At 54.9% G+C, this 18,944-nt stretch overlaps 7 protein-coding genes across 7 annotated transcripts; 3 read left to right on the top strand and 4 right to left on the bottom strand.

Annotated features, from left to right (window-relative positions):
* Window positions 1–118: 118 nt before the first annotated feature.
* On the bottom strand, window positions 119–388 carry CCMA1212_010068 (uncharacterized protein; the record flags this gene model as incomplete). Its single annotated transcript, XM_073707123.1, has 1 exon — window positions 119–388. One exon carries the CDS (start codon window positions 386–388, stop codon window positions 119–121), a length of 270 nt encoding a protein of 89 aa, XP_073554355.1.
* Window positions 389–2,147: 1,759 nt separating this feature from the next.
* Window positions 2,148–5,344, bottom strand: CCMA1212_010067 (putative beta-glucosidase A; the record flags this gene model as incomplete). Its single annotated transcript, XM_073707122.1, has 3 exons — window positions 2,148–4,551; window positions 4,608–4,892; window positions 5,337–5,344. The coding sequence occupies 3 exons, from the start codon at window positions 5,342–5,344 to the stop codon at window positions 2,148–2,150; spliced, it is 2,697 nt and encodes an 898-aa protein (XP_073554356.1).
* Window positions 5,345–8,478: 3,134 nt separating this feature from the next.
* CCMA1212_010066 (uncharacterized protein) lies at window positions 8,479–8,942 on the top strand (the record flags this gene model as incomplete). The annotated part of the gene is made up of 2 exons (XM_073707121.1): window positions 8,479–8,538; window positions 8,595–8,942. The coding sequence occupies 2 exons, from the start codon at window positions 8,479–8,481 to the stop codon at window positions 8,940–8,942; spliced, it is 408 nt and encodes a 135-aa protein (XP_073554357.1).
* Window positions 8,943–9,497: 555 nt separating this feature from the next.
* CCMA1212_010065 (uncharacterized protein) lies at window positions 9,498–11,096 on the bottom strand (the record flags this gene model as incomplete). The annotated part of the gene is made up of 3 exons (XM_073707120.1): window positions 9,498–10,591; window positions 10,667–10,971; window positions 11,038–11,096. 3 exons carry the CDS (start codon window positions 11,094–11,096, stop codon window positions 9,498–9,500), a joined length of 1,458 nt encoding a protein of 485 aa, XP_073554358.1.
* A 791-nt stretch (window positions 11,097–11,887) lies between these two features.
* On the top strand, window positions 11,888–13,054 carry CCMA1212_010064 (uncharacterized protein; the record flags this gene model as incomplete). The annotated part of the gene is made up of 3 exons (XM_073707119.1): window positions 11,888–12,255; window positions 12,311–12,842; window positions 12,908–13,054. The coding sequence occupies 3 exons, from the start codon at window positions 11,888–11,890 to the stop codon at window positions 13,052–13,054; spliced, it is 1,047 nt and encodes a 348-aa protein (XP_073554359.1).
* Window positions 13,055–15,027: 1,973 nt separating this feature from the next.
* Window positions 15,028–15,521, bottom strand: CCMA1212_010063 (uncharacterized protein; the record flags this gene model as incomplete). The annotated part of the gene is made up of 2 exons (XM_073707118.1): window positions 15,028–15,088; window positions 15,229–15,521. The coding sequence occupies 2 exons, from the start codon at window positions 15,519–15,521 to the stop codon at window positions 15,028–15,030; spliced, it is 354 nt and encodes a 117-aa protein (XP_073554360.1).
* Window positions 15,522–16,783: 1,262 nt separating this feature from the next.
* On the top strand, window positions 16,784–18,475 carry CCMA1212_010062 (uncharacterized protein; the record flags this gene model as incomplete). The annotated part of the gene is made up of 4 exons (XM_073707117.1): window positions 16,784–16,814; window positions 16,881–17,170; window positions 17,248–18,057; window positions 18,134–18,475. The coding sequence occupies 4 exons, from the start codon at window positions 16,784–16,786 to the stop codon at window positions 18,473–18,475; spliced, it is 1,473 nt and encodes a 490-aa protein (XP_073554361.1).
* Between the last annotated feature and the right edge of the window lie 469 nt (window positions 18,476–18,944).

Raw genomic sequence — 18,944 nt, 5'->3', positions numbered from 1 at the left:
CCAGAAAGTCCCAGAATACCCAACCCCCTCAGCCACGACTCATAAAAATCCCATGCGTCTCATCTCGTTTCCCTCCCTCTTCTCCCCTCCCCCTCCCACAAACTATACTTTGTTCGCATCACGACCTCGCCATTGCCAGATACACCACCACAGCAGGCCACGCCGCCGACATCACAACCGCCATCATCACCCTTCCTCCCCCCACACGTATCCTGTCCTGCGGGCCCTTCCAGCGGTCCACGAGCGCGCACGTCGTCCAGACCATGACGAGGGCGTAGATGACGAGCAGCCAGGTCACGCCCAGAATGATGTCGGCGTGGCGGTCCGTCGGGCTGAGGACCACCTTGGAGAGGTCTGGCTCGAAGGTCGAGGAGAGGTTGTTGCCCATTTTCTTTTGTCTTTGGATATGCGGGTTTTGTTTGTTTGCTTTGTTTGTTTGGTGGGGTGAGGTTGTGGGTTGTTGTGTGTTTTGAGCGTGTAGGTAATTCGGCAACGAATTGACTTTTGCAAAATCGTCGTGATGGAGATGGAGTTTTATCGCAAGCGAATGTATCCCCCAAAAGTAAAGATCGTGGGAAAAAAGGACTCGCCCAGCGAGTTTGATATGAAGCCCAAGAAGAACGAAAAGGAAGAGTGAAAACCGAGAATCACACACGCTCACCAAAGAAAAAGGCGCCCGCCAAGAAGAAATGAATGAAGGAAAAGAAAGGAAAGAAAGGAACCAAGAAACGCGAGAAAAAGAAGGGGGTATCAACCTAAAGTAACAGAAAAAGTTATGCGAAACCCCCCCCGCGCGCCGCAGGCTAAAACACACTCAAAGCCTGGACGCAGTCGAAACAAGCAGAAACCTGGAAAAAGCAAGATTAGCTTCACAGGTTCCCAGCAGCTCCGTAACATGGGCCCGTCTCCGTTTCGATCGAGGAATGCAATCCGATGCATGATGCTACATACAGAGCAACGGGGTCCCGTCGATCTCACCAGCTCAACACCCAAGCTGAAATCACGTATCCTTTGACCAAAGAGGATCGCGAACGCAAAGGCCGGGAAACGGGTTATCTGAAGCTGAAGCTGCTGCTTTGAAGCCCGCTTGTCGCAAGTGAATCCGAGGTGGGACGCTCGTCTTACAGTCCGCGTCTCAGCGTTGTCGGTCGAAACGCGGAGGCCTGTTTAGGACGAATCAGAATCAGGGCTTTGTCCTTTTGCAATGTAATATCTCGTCGTGCTCGTTCAAATCTCCAAGGAAAGTAAGAATTCAGGATCAAGAAGAGCAGGAAAGAAAAGCGAAGAATGAGGAGAAAAAAAAAAAAAAAAGAAAGAAAGCAGCATCAGCCGTCCCATGCCCCCGGATTCAATCCCTTCCATCACATCGAATCCAGCCATCCGCATCAAATCACAAAAATAAACCGCCCAAAACAGCAACAAGGGTCTCGACCCCGGTCTTTTCCCTCCCAATCAAACACAACCTCCTCGACTCCCTTCATCCAATCAAATATCACCTCTTACCCTTTCCACCCAATCACACAACACCATCTTCCAAGACACCCCAAAATATCGTCCCTCCGTCGGACCACCTCTGCCGTTTTAAGCGCCCAGGCTTGTCACAAGCTGGCAAAGCTGGGCTTGGAAGCTGCGCGAAAGCTGCCATTTCATCAACCGCCGTCACTTTTGGCAGATGCAGCAGCGGTGAGACGTCACTCGTCCACTCTTTTCGTTACCTTATTTATTGGCTCTGAGCATGATTTGTTCGATTCCCTTCATCGCCTCTTCTTTCGACTGCACTATGACCCTTTGTCATCATCTCAGCCAATGGCCAAGTTGACCGAGGATGAAAGCTACACTAAGGAAGCTGCTCGGCACAGCGAACAGGTTAACGGATGCATTCACCAAACAGCGATAATCACACCCTAGGTACTAAACAAGAAATTTTTTGGAAAATGTCAATCACTCGCCTTTCGAACAACTTCCACAACGTCTTGTGATACACTTCATACCAAGGTATCTCGAGGCGGCGTCAAAGCTACAAACTTGGAGTGATACACACTCTCACACATCAAGAGGGTCGAACAAGCATACTTCACGAGCTTTATTATCTGAATTAATACTATTGGTTACTTATACAAAAACATTCACATCATAACTCGTCTCCCTCATGGCAGGCGGGCGCTCAGGGGCAGGTCGCGGGAAGAGCTGCCCACGTACACAGTCTTGGGGTAGTCGGTGATGACCCACTGCTGCTTCTGCGTGTCCCAGTTGGAAAGGTCACGGCGCGTCAGGTCTGCCTTGAACGTGACGCTCTGGCCGGGAGCAATGCGCTCGATGCGGTCGAAGCCACGCAGCACCTTGGGGGGCTCGTTGGGGCCACCGTGGCTCAGGTACAGCTGGGGAACGGCGTCGTCCATGACGGAGCCGGTGTTGGTAATGGTGGCGGTCACGGTGTAGAGAATGTCGTACAGCTGGCGGTTGCCGCCGGGCTCACCAGAGGCCGCAGAGCGAGGCTGGGGGCTGCCGTCCAGGGCACCGGCAGGGAGGAACTCCTTGGCAGTCTGGCCGTAGTGAAGGTCGCCCGACGCCTCCTTGCCAGAGGTGGTGCTGCTCAGGTAGGGGTAGATGAACTCCTTGATGCGTCGAACGTTCTTGGGGAAGCCATAGTCCTTGAGGTTCTTGCTGAAGCTGCCCAGAGTGGGAGCCGCAATCGTCTTGCCGTTGGGAGGGCTCATAGGACCAACGTTGTTCTTCTGGATGTGGAGGTTGGAGAACTTAAAGGTGGACCACGACAGTCCGAAGCCAAACTCGTACGTGGGAGTCTTGTCCGAGCTGCGAGGCTTGCCGGGAGCCACCTTGTCAAAGTAGCGGTAGTCGATGAAGGCGCCCTCGTTGAAGTTGTCCTGGGGAGCGCCGTTGCCGTTGTTGGGCGTGGTCATAACACTGACGCCGTAGCTCTCCAGCGAGGGGCCCCAGGTGAAGGGCGTGCGGCCGGGGCTCTGCTTGCCGTACAGAATGTCGACCAGAGAGTTGCCCGACTCCTGGCCAGGGGCACCAGCCCACAGAATGGCAGAGATGTTGGGGTGGTTAGCGTAGTCCTTGAGGATCACGGGGCCGGTCGAGTGGATGACGACAATCGTCTTGGCGTTGGCAGCAGCAACAGTCTTGATGAGATCGTCGCCGTTCTTCCACAGAGTCAGGTTCTTGCGGTCACCCTCGTTGCCGTCGACGTTGATGTAGCCCTCGCCGCTATCCGAGTTGGCAAAGACAATGGCGATGGCATCGGGCTGGCTGACGAGCGCCTGGGTCTGCGAGATGGCGTAGTTGGACAGGATGCTCTCGTAGCGGGTGCCGTCCTGGAGAGCCTGGCTCGACAGGGCCTGGTCGGGGGTGACGAGGTAGGGGAAGTTGGTAGTACCAGATCCCCACTCCATGGCAAGAGTGCCGTCGTCGCAGCCGCGGTCGCTGCAGCCGTTGGGGCCGGCAGGGTTGCCGCCGGCATCCTCGCCGATGACAGTCAGGAACTTGGGCTTCTTGAGGGGCAGGATGCCGTTGTTCTTGAAGATGACGGTTCCCTTGGCACCAACCTCGCGGATGTGGTTAGCATGGTTGGCGCGGACATCGACGCCGTAGTTGACCTTTTCCCAGTTCTCGTTGACAGCGGCCTGGACGTAGCCGTACTCGCCATTTGTCCAGGAATCAAAGTTGGTGTCGATCAGGCTGTCGACCGACTTGCCAACCTTGAAGAAGGAGGCCATGATACGCATGACCATGTCGTCGATACGCCACTCGGGCACAGTGCCGTTGAGGACAGCGAGCGTCAGGTTGCTGCCAAAGTAGGACGCGCCCGTGTTGAAGGCGGTGTCACCAGGCATGGTCATGTCGAGACCGGCAGCAGCCGACGCAACGCCCGTGTGCTGGGCCTGCCAGTCGCTCATGACAAAGCCTTGGAAACCGTACTCCTCCTTGAGCAAGCCGTTGATGAGCTTGGAGTTTTGGCAGGCGTACGAGTTGTTGATTTGGTTGTACGAGCACATGACGGACCCGACACCAGCCATGACGGCATCCTGGAAGGGCCAGCCGTACACCTCGTGGATCGTCTTGTCGTCAACGTTGGAAGATATCGCCTCGGTGATGGGGTATCCGTAGCCATTAGCTTCGCCGACCTGGCGGAAATGCTCCTGCTCGTTGAGGAGGAAGTGCTTGGCACAGGCGATGGTGCCGGCATTCTGGATACCGGTAACGGTGTCGGCCAGGGCCAGACCCGCCAGATAGGGATCCGAACCGAAACCCTCGACGTTACGGCCTCCGTTGGGGTTGCGGCCGAGAGGGCCAGCCACGGGTCCGAGAAGAACATCGACACCCTTGCCCTTTGCCTCAGAACCCAAAGCAGTACCGCGATCAACCCAAAGGTGTCGGCTCCAGCTGGCGGCAGCCGTCAAGCCAACGCCGAAAGCGCTGTTGTACGTGTTGAACCGGAGACCCAGGGGACCATCCTGCATGCAAAGGCTTCGCATGCCCAGACGAGGCACGGTACCAACGTTTCCAACACACTTCTCACCCATCCAGCTGCGAGAATGATTAACACACATGACCACAGGGATCATCGGAATGAAAAAACTTACCCAACACCGGTGGTGAGGTTGACCTTCTCCAAGAGAGTCAAGCCAGAGACAAACTCCTTAGCTTGGGCATAGGCTTGCTCCCAGCCAGGGGCACTGGGGTCCATCCATGGCGAAGGATAGAAAGGAGGCGAGTACGCTTGGTTGGACTGGGGAGGCGGGTAGGGCTGTGCGTTCAAACGAGTGTCAGCGGCCGTCACAAGATCCAAAATTGTCGCCGTGGAGGCAGCCAAAAGAAATGATGCCTTCATAGCGAAAATGGGAGATGACTGGATGCGCCGCAGAAGGCTGTGAGATGCGAGGAGAGAAAGGGAAGAAGAGCGAGCAACAGGATTTCATGACGAGATATAACAGCAGCAGTAAACGACGTGAAAGCGACATAATGCAAGATTGCCCTGCCAAATATGTCCAAACCGCTTTCCCTGGCTCAGCTGTGCCGATTCCTGCATTAAGGGAAAGTGGAAATCGATCAGGGACGAGGTTCGCTGGGGAATAGGGGCTGTGAATCAGAAAACCCGCGAGTTGACGTCAAGTTGCAAGTGCATTGACACAAAAGCCAATCAGGCTGCCAACTCTGCAGGCGTCCGATAATCCAACAGAGAGGGAAATCTGCAGTCATTCAAAGCAAAAGGGGAGGGGGCCGATGTCTCGGTGCTGTTGAAACAGGGCAGAAGGGAACGTACATTGGCCTCAGCTACGGCCGCCAAAAGGGCGGCAGCAAACACTGACAACGTCTTCATGATGAACGGGCCGCGACCAAGGTACTCGGGATCAGCGGTTGGCGATGAGGATCTCGCTTGAAGAAGAGCAATTCCTCTTCACGAGGGCGGCGGAAGCCCAGCATATATACTCCGAGATAGAGTCGATTCCCAGGTGCGTTGACGCCAGCGGTAAGGACTTGATGCCCACCGGTACCCCCTTCGCCCTCGCCCTGCTCTGTAGAGTAATAATTTGCACCGATGCCATGCCCTTTGTTCTCGTCTTCCCTACCTTACTTTGTGCACTATGCTCAGGACGGCGCTGCAGCTAGCATCCCTTCTCGGCCTTGGGTGCCGCCGCCTCGACGTCTCTCTCCGCCCCTTGCCCCTGCCCGAGCTAAGATCCTTGGACCCCGGCCCTAGACGACTTGGCTTCTGTGGCCCATCCGCGGGGAAGCAGAGCGGAGGAGCAGCAAGCAATTTCTTGTTGCCCGTTCCGGTCCCACCGCGCCAAGGCCTGTGATGGTAGCACCGCGTTGGCAGGGATCCGGACGAGTTCAGCGCTCCATGCGTCGAGCAGCAGTAAGACAGGTTGGTGAGAATCATGGCTGGCTCCGGTGCTTTTGTGTTCCCACGCTCCGTTGAGTGGCCAAGAGGAGTGCGACGGCACTGCAAGTTAGCCTGTGCAACCTGCGCGAGGTGCCTAAAGGAGCCCGATGCTGGGCAGTCCAATGCTACCTTGCAGTGCTGTTGCTCTGTCGATCGCGATGCCGTGGCGAGAGAAAGACGGTGGCTGTCTGGAAGCAGAATCATGGAAGAGGAGATGCTATGACTTACTCGTAGCGATCATCAAGTCGTCGGAAGTCGGATTAACGTCGATCGCGCAGTTCGTCGCTCAAGGTAGGAACGATCAATGGCGAGACCGGCGTCTGGTTCCTTCCTCTAGCTCCAGGCACTGCATTGTACAGGTCCCAGGGTCGCGGGTACCCGCGGGTGCATCTGCAAGTACACCTACAGCCGTCGCTCCTCAGCAAACACGGCAGCAGCGTGTTCAGCGCCTCCAGTTCAGCTCCCAGCGCCGCAAACAGGGTGGCTGAGTGCATTGGGCAAACATGCAGCTCTAGCCTCTGTGTGCTGGTACACAGTAGCCCGCTGGAGGGGGACCTTCGCTGCCACCCGCGGTACCTGGGCGCTGCCTGTGGCTGAACCATTGGCCAATGGCAGCTGCTCCTCCTCCTGAGCTTCAATTGCAAGTCTCTCCCTTTCATGCCCTTTTCGTACCACAACAGCTTCTTCATCCATTTCAGCCTCGATCTATCAGAGCACAATACGAATTCTCCAGCATTGTGCACATCACCTGAGCCTCTGTCGTGCACCCGGCACTAGCCAGAGACGTCCTGCTCGGAGAAAGGCGAGAACACGCTACGACAAGCATTCCATGGCATGTCTCTGACCGAAAACACCACGAGCACCAACGGCTAGGGTGACCACACGAGTGCCTGAACGCATTGGAGATGCTCACTGAGGAGGGTTGCATCTGCCAGGCACTGGACGAAAGCTGCGGGGGAGTCCTGGAGCAGTTGGACGAAAACAACGAGTGAGAGCGCGGGCTAACAGCATTGAGCCTTGTCCCGCACAACCAAGCCGTGACAACGAGCAAAAGGCGACGAGAAGGGCCGATGAGAGCCAAGCGCAGTCAACTAGGCGCGCCTCGACAGTTCAGTCACGATGTTCTCGGCTGTAAACCGACATGGCATCACGGCCCTCTTCTCAGCACGGAGCTCTTCTCCGCATCCTGCGGGGCGGTTTGTTGGGTCGATGAACAGAAAGGTACTACTATCCCGGCCTCAAGGTCACGAGGAACTATTGTGACTTCTCCATCGGCGCCTTCTAGGTTCATCGAGCAGCTGTTAATATTTCCGATCTAGATGGATCGTTCCATTGCTTCGAGAGATGTGGCCTTCGTTCCTACGCACCAATGCACCTCGGCTAGAAGTCGAGCATCATGGGTTATTTTCCATCTCGGCGGGAGACGGCCGGCCAAGCGAGCTTGTTAGCGCATCAACGCTGGCATCGGCGCTGCTAGATTGGATGAGCGGCACACAAGGCAGGCTGTCTTTCTTGCTTTAGCAAGTGACAGCGGACACAGAAGTGACGAAGCCTAGGTAGGTGGTGTTGACTGTTGACTGCGAGTACTTCGTACTCAATGCCCATCCCCAATCGTTCAGCTCCTTGCAACGTGTTGCTAGTCGAACCGTACAGTCTTGCTGATGTGACAACAGGCACTTATACAAGGCGAGGCGAGGGTAGCATGGAGCCGCGGTGAGGCAGCATCAAGAGCCTCGGGCAATGAGCGCACGGCACCCGCCACAATGGGACGCTGTCGACCAACACATTTCTACGGGCGCAAGCCACCGCTGTGGTCGTCCTAACACCATTATGCCAGTACGTAAAGCGGCTTTTCAACCTGCCAGACCGAGGGCTCAGATGCCATCCAGCACTCGAGGTCCGCTGATGAGCATCTTGGGGTGGTATCTTTGCTCGACCCGCTGCGGAGCTGTCATCATCGTGGGGATAAACCCCATCCATCCCCCGGCCACCGGCTTTGTTGCCTCTCCCGAGCGCCACACAGGCACCCAAATCCCGGTCTCATTAATTAGTCGAGCTTTGGGGAAAAGTCCCGAAGCTCACTAAACACCATCCCAATTTGGACGGCACATGGCCAAGGAGTCGCACGTTGCCACTGACAGCACGAAAGCCATGTGTCTCCGGACTACAGGTCATGATCAGCACGCTCCATAGGTATCGACTCTCCTTTGTCGGACAGCATTGAAACCACCTTACCGTGAGGAGAAAAGGAAATCCCTGCAGCGAAAATCAACAGCAAAAAGAATGCCGATCCAGGCGCGGCTCCGCTCCCGCATGTTCTCCCCGCATTTACCCCGATGCCCTGACTAACTGCTATGCAATTGCCTGGGGACGCGCCTCCTCACGACTCCTTGCTTAGCGCCACTGTGTTCGGGCCGTTTGCTGTGCACAAAAAGACCATCGGGGAGTTTCGCCCGAGATCCTGGGCTCTGTTCTCGAGGAGGGATCTGACAACTTTCCACCAATCCTGTCGACTGCCGCTTCTTAGCCCCTTCCCCAGGAACTGTCTGCTGCTCTGTACATTCATTATGCAGCATGGAGGAAACACAAAGCTGCTGAGGATTCCCCAAATGCAAACTCGGTACGGCGTACGGAGTAATATCCCGTACATGCGCAGTAGCAGATCTTGAGTACCATGCCAAAGCGAGCACGCTGCATCGTTGCATCGTTGCGCACCGGCTCGCGGCCTACACGTGCCAAGCGGAGAGCTGCCCCAACCATCACCCTTCCAAAGGTAAACAGACACCACCAGACACCAGGTAAGCTCGCGTTCTTCGCTTGGATCTGCAAGGAGCTCCAAGCAGAGGTCCTACAGTTCCCGTACGACCAGGTCCGCGCTTCTCACGGCAGCCTCCCCGGGTTGCCGTTCCACTGGGCCCGGAGAAATTGCTTCAGCAGACGGCATCTCTCCCCGATACAGGTCAACAGAAATGAGCAAGCAGAACGGGGCCGGCCTGGTGATGCCGTGCTCGAGCTTCAGTCGGCCATCTAGGCTGGCGTTCCTCAGCCTTGGAACCAGTTCGGCCCGTTTCGCCTTGCCCAGCATACATGCATATGCTCTACGTGCTCCAATTACGGGATGCCGCTATCGCGACCAAGGCACATCTTTCAGCTTCCTTCAAACCATTCGCACGGGATACCCAATTTAACTAGTCCCTACGTGTAGCAATCCTCAAGATGCAGCCGAGCTGGCTTCTCTTGTTGCTGCGTCGATCCCAGCATCCTGGCTCATGCAACGAGCGTGTGAAATTGTCGGCCAACAGGAGGCATGTGCTTTCAGGATTGCAATTACATATAGACTATTGCTGTCCTTCTCCCAACTTCGACGAGAAACGCCGAATGGCTTCCGTAGGCAGCTGCAGACGCCACCGGCGCCATTGACAGCCCTTTTGCGATTCCTGTCTGCCTTTCTGTTGCAGACTGCATCGAGGTTTTCCACCGCTATCCAATATGGACTCCTCATCACTTTGGTGGTTCTCTCGGCAAGCGGAAGCAATCAAGTCCTTTGCTCTCCGAGCTCCACATTCAGCGAGCCAGTCAGAGCCGCCTAGTATATGCCAGGAATAATCCTCCATCGCACAATCTTCTTGTACTTGTTCCAATCCTCGCCATACTTGCGATAGCACTTGAGATCGTCTCGTCCATCGCGGTGGATGAGCAAGATCCCGAAATACACGATATAGAAGTAGGTAATGAGCATGCCCCAGCCCTTGGCATCACCTTGAATCACCTGTCGGCCGTCAGCCATGACAAAGGCTTCCTCGGCCGTGGGCGTGCCAGCGGCAAGGATCTGGTATCCCGCAAGGCCCGTGGGCAGGCAGTATGGCCACGCCTGGATCCAATCGCCAAAGTAGTTGATGTGGCGCGCGATACCCCACCAGCCCGTGGTCAGAAGCTTGCTGCCGGTCTTGGTCTCGATAAACTTGAGATGAGCGACGCTGGGATCGCTGGGGTTGGTGCGGAAAGTGTTCTTCTGGCTGTTGGCAGAGCGGAAAATGTAGAAGCCGGTGGCGATGAGCGAAATCATGGCAAGGAGCCCAAGGGGGCCGAGCGAGCGAGGATACACCGACAAGTAGCGAGTCTGGAGGGAGTACACGAACGGGACCCAAACGAGGTCTCCAAATGCCAGCATCATGCCGAATCCATCGGTCGTGATGTCCATGGTCGTCAAGATGGCGGCCTCGTTCACCCACGAGTCAATGATGTACAGCGCCTGCACGACGGTGATGCAGATGGCGCTGTCCGTGACATAGCCATAGTTGCGGTACTGCTGGGCGCACCAAGCGCAGTTCAAGATGATCCATCCCATCATGCCCGGCCGAAGCTCACACCACTCCTTCAAGTCGACCTCTCCGATAAGGGGGATGGTGACGCGGGGGTTCAGCTCGCGCCCGATGAACCAGTCGTACAGCATGTTTCCCGTGCATCCGCCGGCGGCGAGCTCGCGGTTTTCCTTGTTGCCGGCCTTGACGCTGAAGCTTCGAACGTAGACGAAAGTGGCGATGGCATATGAGAGCAAGATGCTCGCGGTGAGGAGCTGGACGTAGTTTTCGCTGATAAAGGTCCAGACGGGGAACTCTGCGCCTTGGGCGATGGTTCCGGCGGCCAGCGCAGCAAGAGTCGCCATGTTGGAGTACAGGGCTTTCATGAAGTTAGCATGGCTGTCCGTATATGCATGTCATATCACATGCTGTCTTCTTGCTTTCGGTGACGTACTGTTGAACCTGTACTTGAGGCGACCGCCAGAGCGCAGAACCGTACCCTCCACCTTTTCCGCAGGGAGAATCGCGTACAGAATCAGGTTAAGGAGGTAGTATCCCGCCAAAGCACCAGTTGCCTTCCAGCTGGCCAGGCCCCAGATGCCATCTTCGGGCCAGCCAACCTCGAGCTTCAGCTTGTCAAGGGACAGCGTCTTGGGGCTCAAGAACGAAGGCGCGGGACAGCCCGAGATGTCGTTGCAGGAAAAGGTGAAGAGGTAGACGAGGACGGGGAGGCCGAAGGAGATGCCAAAGGCACCAAGCCTACAGACCGCGTTAGAATCAAGTCAGATGCTTCTTTTCTTCTATCGGCAACGGGCTGCGACTTACGGGCCTCCGAACTCGTAGCCGTGAGGCTGCTCCGGGGCAGCTTGCTTGGGCTTTGCCATTGTGACACGTCGATGAGGAGCCAAAGAAGCGCGTTTCCTTCTGGCAAGGTGGCAACTCTTAAGGCTTGTTCTCTGCCTCTGCAGTGAGGCTTAGACGCACAAAAAGACACGAAGAGGAACAGCACTGCCTCAAGCCATTGGACGTGCTCGATGATGGATGGCAAGCTGGCAAAAGCTGGATCTCGGGGGCTCGAGCTTCCGAATCGTGATTAATCGTTTAATCTGCCCGGATAGGCTTAGCCTAGACTAGCCTAGCGGCATCTACCAGCTCCGAAGCGGACAAACACATTACCCGATCGGCTTCGTAGTGTGTGCGAATCGGGAAGGGATCGACGTCATCCAGGAACCCGCCAACCAGAGAGCGGACAAGGCTAGGTAAGTACTAGGTAGGTATCGAATTCGAAATCCCGTGACTTGGATGACAACTTGCTTGGGCCGGGGATTATGTATTGTCGTGGCGCTTGTTGGGGAAGCAGGCTGCGAGGCTGAGACCAACGACGACGCATTCTTTTCTTGAGTCGACTGTATCGAGCCGCAGAGGTTATTGTTGAAGACGCCAACAGTCAGTGGAACAGGACTGATCTCGCGCGCAAAGAGTGCTTCGCGCTTGTTCCAGACATTGTCCCTCGTTTACTCTCCGTGTCTCACGTCGCATCTCTCCGTCTTACGCGGCAATTGATGATCGCGCAAGCATCGCACGTCCAACAGCCCCTCGAGGCAGCTCTCAGCCACTACTCCCCCTCTTTCGAACCGACCCCGAAGCGACGACATCGCCCTACCAATATCCAGCCATGATGCCCTCAACGTCTCAGCTCGTGATGCTTCTGGCCACGGCCGCAGCCGCCGTCCACGCCGCGGGAGACACCCCCACCGCGACGACTCATGTGCCGGCGTGTACGGCCACCTCGTCAACGGGCAACGGCGGCTTCTTCGATTTGCGGCCAGACATGGCGTTGCCGCCGCCAGAGAATGGGAAGACGCCTAAGTCGGGCTTGTACAAGGACTACCACTCGCGGGGGTACGACTACGGCAAGAACTTTACGCTCAACATCTGCGGCGCCGTGGTTGATCCCGTCAGCGACGTGGTCGGGCTCAAGAAGAGCCAGTGGGCCAATGTCAGCGCATACTACACCACTCACAACAGCGTATACTCAATCGGGTTTGTCTTGGGCACTCTCTCTACTTTACCATCATGTTGCTAATGGTTGCTCTAGCTCTGTGTCGCTCGATTTGCACAGTCGCGGGAGAAAGCTGGTCCTGCAGTACACTGGCGGATCGCCGTGTGGGGAAAGCAGATCAAGTCCGGATAACGATCCCGACGACGACTATGATTACGACAAGCGGAGCTCGACATTTGACGAGGGCCTCTCATCGCCCGGCCATGCCCACGCAGTCGAGACGATTGACCGAAGCGAGAGCACGTCCAAGATCAGGCGCAAGTCCGCAACAATTTCCTTCCTGTGCGATCGCGATCCCGGAACGACGACGGCTGTTTCATTCGTCGGCGTCGATCCCGACGAATGCTCGTACTTCTTCGAAGCCCGATCGGTCCACGCCTGCGCCCATGCCGAGCCGCACAAGCCCGGCAGCGTTGGCCCCGGCAGCGTGTTCGGGCTGATCCTCGTCATTGCCGTGCTCGTGTACATCCTGGGCGGCGTCTTCTACAACCGCACCGTCGCGCACGCGCGAGGATGGCGGCAGCTCCCCAACTACAGCCTGTGGGCCGGCATCGGGAGCTTTTTCAGCGTGCGTCCTTCCCGGCCCAAGGCGGGACTGCCTCCTTTCCACTAATACGTAAGCTTTTTGTGTAGGATCTCTTCGTCATCTTGCTGTCGTCGTGCGGGCGCCTTCTGCCGAGCAGGAGAGGGTATCAGCATCTCGGGTCTGGCGGCATCGGGCGGAACAGCGAAGCGGAAAACCGGTTGATTGACCAGCTGGACGAGGAGTGGGATGACTAGAGTTGGCGTCTGCTGGCTCTTTTTCTCTTTGGTCTTTTTCTTCGACGACTTTGATCTGGCGGCTTGAGCCGGGTGCTCTATTTCTGTACGGGTCGTTGTCCCTATTTGGATGTACATATTACATGTTTTGTTCCGCTTTGACTCTGGTTGCACGGCATTCTCGGCGTTTCTTTGCTTTTTTATGTTTCTTGTCTGTTGTTTGAGCAGGAACGTGCCAGACTTCGTTGATCGAATTTCTGGCCCGTCCAATCCCTACCCTAGAGGAATACAAAAGAATGTGCAGTGTTTTGGCTTTGATATATGTTTCCATTCTGACTTTTTCATGTGTTTTCATCTTGAAGTTGTCACTGGGAACTCGGAGGGAAATAGGTGCTACTGGATCATAAAATAGGACATCAAGGCAAGCGCTTTTTGTTCTTAGCCCCTGACTTACCAAGCTCCACGTTGGACTTTTGTTGGAGAACTGCTGGGAAGTTTTGTTGGTTAATGTCTGTACCGTTGCACAAGACGGCGGCAAATTCTTGATTGTGGATATTGACGTGAGAATCCAGAAATCAGTTACAAGCTACTCCTACATCTCGATTCGATGTAGAGGAACTAGAGCCCCCAGACCAGAAGGAATGAGACTTGATCATCCTCGCAATCCCGGGCAAAGCGGTCTACGAAAGTGCTGGCGAACGTTGGGCCAGACCGGCAGATGCTCTTGTCCAGCCAGCCCCCCTCGACTCTGGTGATATGCGGGTTGCCGGCGGCGGTGGCGATGGGTGGGAAGGAATGGGCAAGATAGGTTCGCACAGGGCCTGAAAGATGAGTGTTCCTGGCAGGCTTTGTTTATATTGGGCATGGCAGATGTGAGGTGACGTGTGGGTTTTGTCCTCAGGGGAGGCTGTCGACTGTTGAGGTTTGCATTTTCCACCTTGAATCTTTGAGAAGCCCCTGGAATATTTGAATTTCGACTTGAAGTATATCAGGGTGAGGAGCTTCAAGATCTGGTTTACCCCCACGTGTTTCACTCCGTGATTGCGCTTGGTATCTTGTAGACTTTACATCACCAGAATATCCCGTGCAAACAGGCGTTCCCTCTCTCACCACCTCACCGTCCCGCATCCGAGATTCCGCATGGCCCTTCCCGTGACTACGTGTAATTTACTCCGCAGCCGCAAAATAGAAACAGAACATTACAGATTCGTAAAGCATCCCGTACCTTGGCTAGACCTTCTCTCAGCATTGTCTACCCATCTTCGCTCTAGAAGAAAATGTGTGTGTGCGTGGGTTTGGGTTGAACCGATGATATGATGGCTTCTTCTTTCGAGATGGACGAGAAACGGTATGCCGCCGTCGCAAGTTCGGGGAGGGCGATCTGCTTTGTGCCATCCGACTTGTTACAGAATGGTGGATAAGCGCTCTGCCTCATGTTGTGCTCTCTTGCTCTTCGTCTTATGGGTTGTCTTTGCTGGTGACATGAGACTACATGTGTTGTGTGACCCGGGTAGTGTTGATTACCCGGGAAAATAGGGCTTGTGTATAATGACCTTCAGCTGACGGAGCAATGGGGCGGAATACTGGATTCAGAGTTTAGATATGGAGAAGAGATGACGGTAAGGGGAGGGAGATTGGGAGTATGATGAGAGAAGGCTTGGATCCGTGTTTCTCGTCTCTTCTGTGGCCTATTCTGGTCTGAGCTTGGGGGCAGCGGGAGCGGGATTGTATGGTATTTAAGACGTAATTGCTCATGGACACTATCCAAATATCATTTTGAATAAGGCATTGCTTACAGTGTTGGAACTGAGAATGTCAGTGTGGTTGTGTTAATCTTCTCCCTTGACCCCTCATCCCATGTTCATCCATTCCCAGCTGTAAGCGGCCTTGAACAGTAAATGGGCACACAGCCTAGAAGGAAACCACCTTCCATGCATGAATGCACGTCGGGGCTGAATACATGACACAAGGTACGCTGGCATCGTGCCTCCATCTCAGGAAACCAGCATATTCTCTGTCCTCTCCTCGGGATCACCAGCACCTGCTAGCATTTCCCTGCACCGTCTCCAGCCCCCTGCCACATGTCATGCAGTCTGCCGAAAAAAAAAACTCCCAGTCTGCTCCCGCTCGTTCAAACACTTCCGTCAGGACCTCATCAAGGATCAGCGGCGTGGCTCCCAACCTTCACGGCCTACCCCGAGAAAATATGAATGAGTGTGGAGAGAGGGCTGCAGAGTGAAATCGGTGTGATGTGATCCAAGGCCCCTGGTCGACGGGAAGGAGCAGCGACGGCAGCTATGCCTGAATCGGGGGAGACAATCTTGATGTTGACAGGCTTGACGTTGCCGTGGCATTTCCGACAGGGGAGGCGGTCTGTGCAGGAGGTTGAGAATTTGGGGAGAGATGGTGGAGGAGGCTGGGCTTGGTAGAGGACGAAGAGGGGGAGAGGTAGGGAGAGACATACTTGCTGTTGTGTACAGGCATGCATATGGCCGCTACCAGTTGCATACACGAAGCCTCTTTGCTGCTTCTATGCATATTCTTCCACCATTCCACGACGTCGGTTCTGCCGTAGGCGCATCCAGCCTCCTCCCTTTCTGCTTCTCCGACGACGCCGGATGATGCTCCGTACGGAGGTCCTGCCGTACGACGAAGGGATAAAGGTATGGAGCATGTATGGAGTTCATCTCCTACAGCCGGTGGCGTGGGAACTGAACGTTATCTGTGACGCTCGGGCGTTCAAGGAACAACTCAGGGGTTGCTGAAGAAGAGTGTGTGGGGAGAAGGGGCATTTCCCTTTGGGTGAATTGAACAAATCTGCAGTCTGGCATGCCCCGATGTAGAATGACTTGCATCAACCTTAATCAAAAAGCTGATTATTGTCCGCGGCAACGGGAACGCAGTGGCTACTCTGCCTTCTGCAGGATCAAAACTGGGGAGGGTGCCGGGAAGCTGGGGAACGAGTGAAAGGGGGGCTGATGGGAGGATGAAGTGTGCTACTATAATCTGCCATTCTGGGGCTGTGATTTTCTTGAAATTGGAGAGTCTACATCAGAGGGGATTGTCGTATGGGAAATGATATTATGTGCGAGGTGGAAGCTCGATCAGGGCATGTGGCTTTCTGGACACTTCGAGTTTGCCAAGTGACGAGCAATTTGGGAAGTCTGTCACTGTCATTGAAGCTCCGTCTGGCAGCTGTCAGGGTTTAGGCGAAGCACCACTCGTTTATTGTCGTTCCTTACTCACATTATATTCGTGCAAAAAGCCTGACTATTGTTCTTCCGCCTACTTTTTTCCTCTTGCACCAAGTCTTCTCGTCGAGTTGGCAAGTTGTTGACGAGTTGATCCTCTTCACCATCCTTCTTTCATCACCATTTTTCATCTGCTATCGTAGCGGTCTCCGTTCTTGTCAAAGCCTGTCCGGCCCTCATTTTCTATCTTTTCTCCCGACAAGAACGGCACTTGACGGTTACTTTCTCGTCTGGTGGAATCTCCCAACCCGCTCTTCGTTTCGGTATCTTTTTGTTTTGTCTCTGAAGAACCGCGTCGTCGTTGGCTCCCCTTTGTTTCCGTGACCTACAGAGTCCATCATCATCGTCAGCCTCGACAACTCAAGGATACTCCAGCCAACGACGGTATGTCCCAACCCGCTCGCCAGCTCTCCTCCTTTCCCCTCCACCGCTTATCTGAAGACGGGAATCTACATCATCCCCGCGCATTCCAGATCTATGGCTAACCAGTCTCGCAGACATGGATAACAGAGAGCATCCGGGTAACGACGGTCAGTTGATCTGTTTGGTGCTTCTTGGGCGGGAACAGGCACACTGACTCTCCAAATCTGATGCAGATGCCCAAGGATTCGGAAACGATGCGTTCCCGAGCAGCCAAGACGGGCAGAACCCTTCTGGAACAGGTGTCGTCAACACGGCTCAAGGTCATGCTATTATATATGACCATCAATTTGACCCAAATTGCCTTGATTGTCAGAGGCAAACATTTGAACGCCTCGGTCTTCAGTCGTATGCACCGTCGGGAGCCGCACCATCGCTTTACTCGAACTCTGGCGAGCAGTTTGCTGAATATCCCGCCATGACCATGGCAGATGATACAATGTTCCAGTCTTTATCCGATTTTGAAGTATGTCCTGTCCTTGCTTCTACGCCGAGTCTACTTTCTCCCCTGGGAGATGCCGTACTGATCTTTGACGGCTGCAGGACGTTAACTTCTTTAACCAACCTTATTTGTTACAACCACAAGAAGAAGAAGAAGAATTACAGTTTCAGCAGCAGCAGCACCAGCACCAGCAGCAGCAGCAGCAGCAACAGCTGGAGTTCTCTTCTGCCGTGATGCCCCCTGAGTTTACTGCCGCTTTTGACCCACAGCAGCACCCTCAGGATGTGTTTGTTGAGCCTCCGCGTTTCTACTACAATCCTCCTCCCGTTGAGTCCTCTGAACTTTTGGACTTCAATTTTAATACTCTGCCATACCGTCCCGCCCAGCAGCCTCTCGCAGGCGAGACTTGGGTGCCGACTCAGGATAGTACGCCCTTTACCTCTGCGGCGCCCGAGACCATTAAGAATGAGCTTGACCAGGCCGCTGGTATCCCGATTATCCTGACGCAGCCCACGGAGAGTATGACGACAGCAACCGCCCAGACTCAGAATTCCTTCATGCTGGAGCCTTCTGCTGCTGGCAACCTCGCGCCCCCGTCACGCAGCTCCGTCGCTCCCCCTCGTCCACCACGCAGACTCCTGCCCGCGGTCAGTTCGCGCCGACCAGTGCACCGACAGCCTGAAGTTCGTGCAAGGAGGTCGCCCGTGATCCAGATGACACCCCAAGCAGCAGCCGAAAGAGCTGCCAAGGATCGTTTTCTCGTTCAGTCTCGCAGCGAAGGAATATCGTACAAGGATATTAAAAGACTTGGGAATTTCAAGGAAGCCGAGTCAACTCTCCGAGGACGCCATCGGACGCTTACCAAGGAAAAGAAGGACAGGCAGCGTGATCCCAAGTGGACGGACCTGGATGTAAGTTTGTTCAACAGCTGATTGATTTTGAACTTGGGATAGTCTCATCGAATCCTGTTCTAATAGATGTCTTCAGGATCACCTGCTGAAGGAGGCGGTGCAGGTGCTGGCCCATGGCCAGCACCCAGATAGAGCAAAGCTTTCGTGGATGGCCGTGTCCGTGTACATCAAGGAGCATGGCGGCTATGGCTTTGGGTATTCTACCTGCCATAAACGTTGGAAGCGCTTCGAGGCTGCTGGGCAGTTGGGGGAGACTGGCTATGACGATAGCTGGGAGGACGAGGACGACGAGGACGATCATACTGATGAAGGGTATGGCGAGAGCCAAGTTGACGAGCTTGAGCAGGGCCATGAGTCGAATCAAGGGGACGAGGACGACGACGACGGCGACGACGACGACGATGCGGCTGAGGAGTGAGCGCAGCATGGGCACGACGATCGTTGGGCATGCCGACGTGGCCTATTTTTCCTTCCAGTTCCTTTGGTTGCGGTTGTTGCCTCCTTCTTTCTTTTCCTCTTGTTACGTTGCGGATCATTTTGTTTTGTTTTCTTTTGTTCTTCGCCTTTTCAATTTTCGTTTCATCGAACCGAACGAGGACCAAACCGAGGTCTCGCACGCACAACCGGGAGTTACAGGGGCCAAGGGACATGGAATTTTGCTTTCCTTTCTTCTTCTACTTTTTCAACTTCATTTTTCTCGTTCCATTTTCGGTTTTCGTCTTTTCTCTTCTTGTTACCGCGCAGAAATGCCGCGTCCGCATTCGCCAGCAGACGCAGTGGTAGCAATGCCACCGATACCGGGGGATGAGGAACATCAAAACGGATAGGACAACTCAGGGCGGGCAGATCCGATTCACATGCAGTTTTCGTGTTGGAGTACATATTTT

Source organism: Trichoderma ghanense (genome assembly GCF_004382785.1).
Source record: "Trichoderma ghanense strain CCMA-1212 chromosome Unknown scaffold_21, whole genome shotgun sequence".
NCBI classification, from domain to species: Eukaryota; Fungi; Ascomycota; class Sordariomycetes; order Hypocreales; family Hypocreaceae; genus Trichoderma; species Trichoderma ghanense.
Note: the sequence above shows the minus strand (reverse complement) of the source record. Positions and strands in the feature narration are given on the sequence as shown.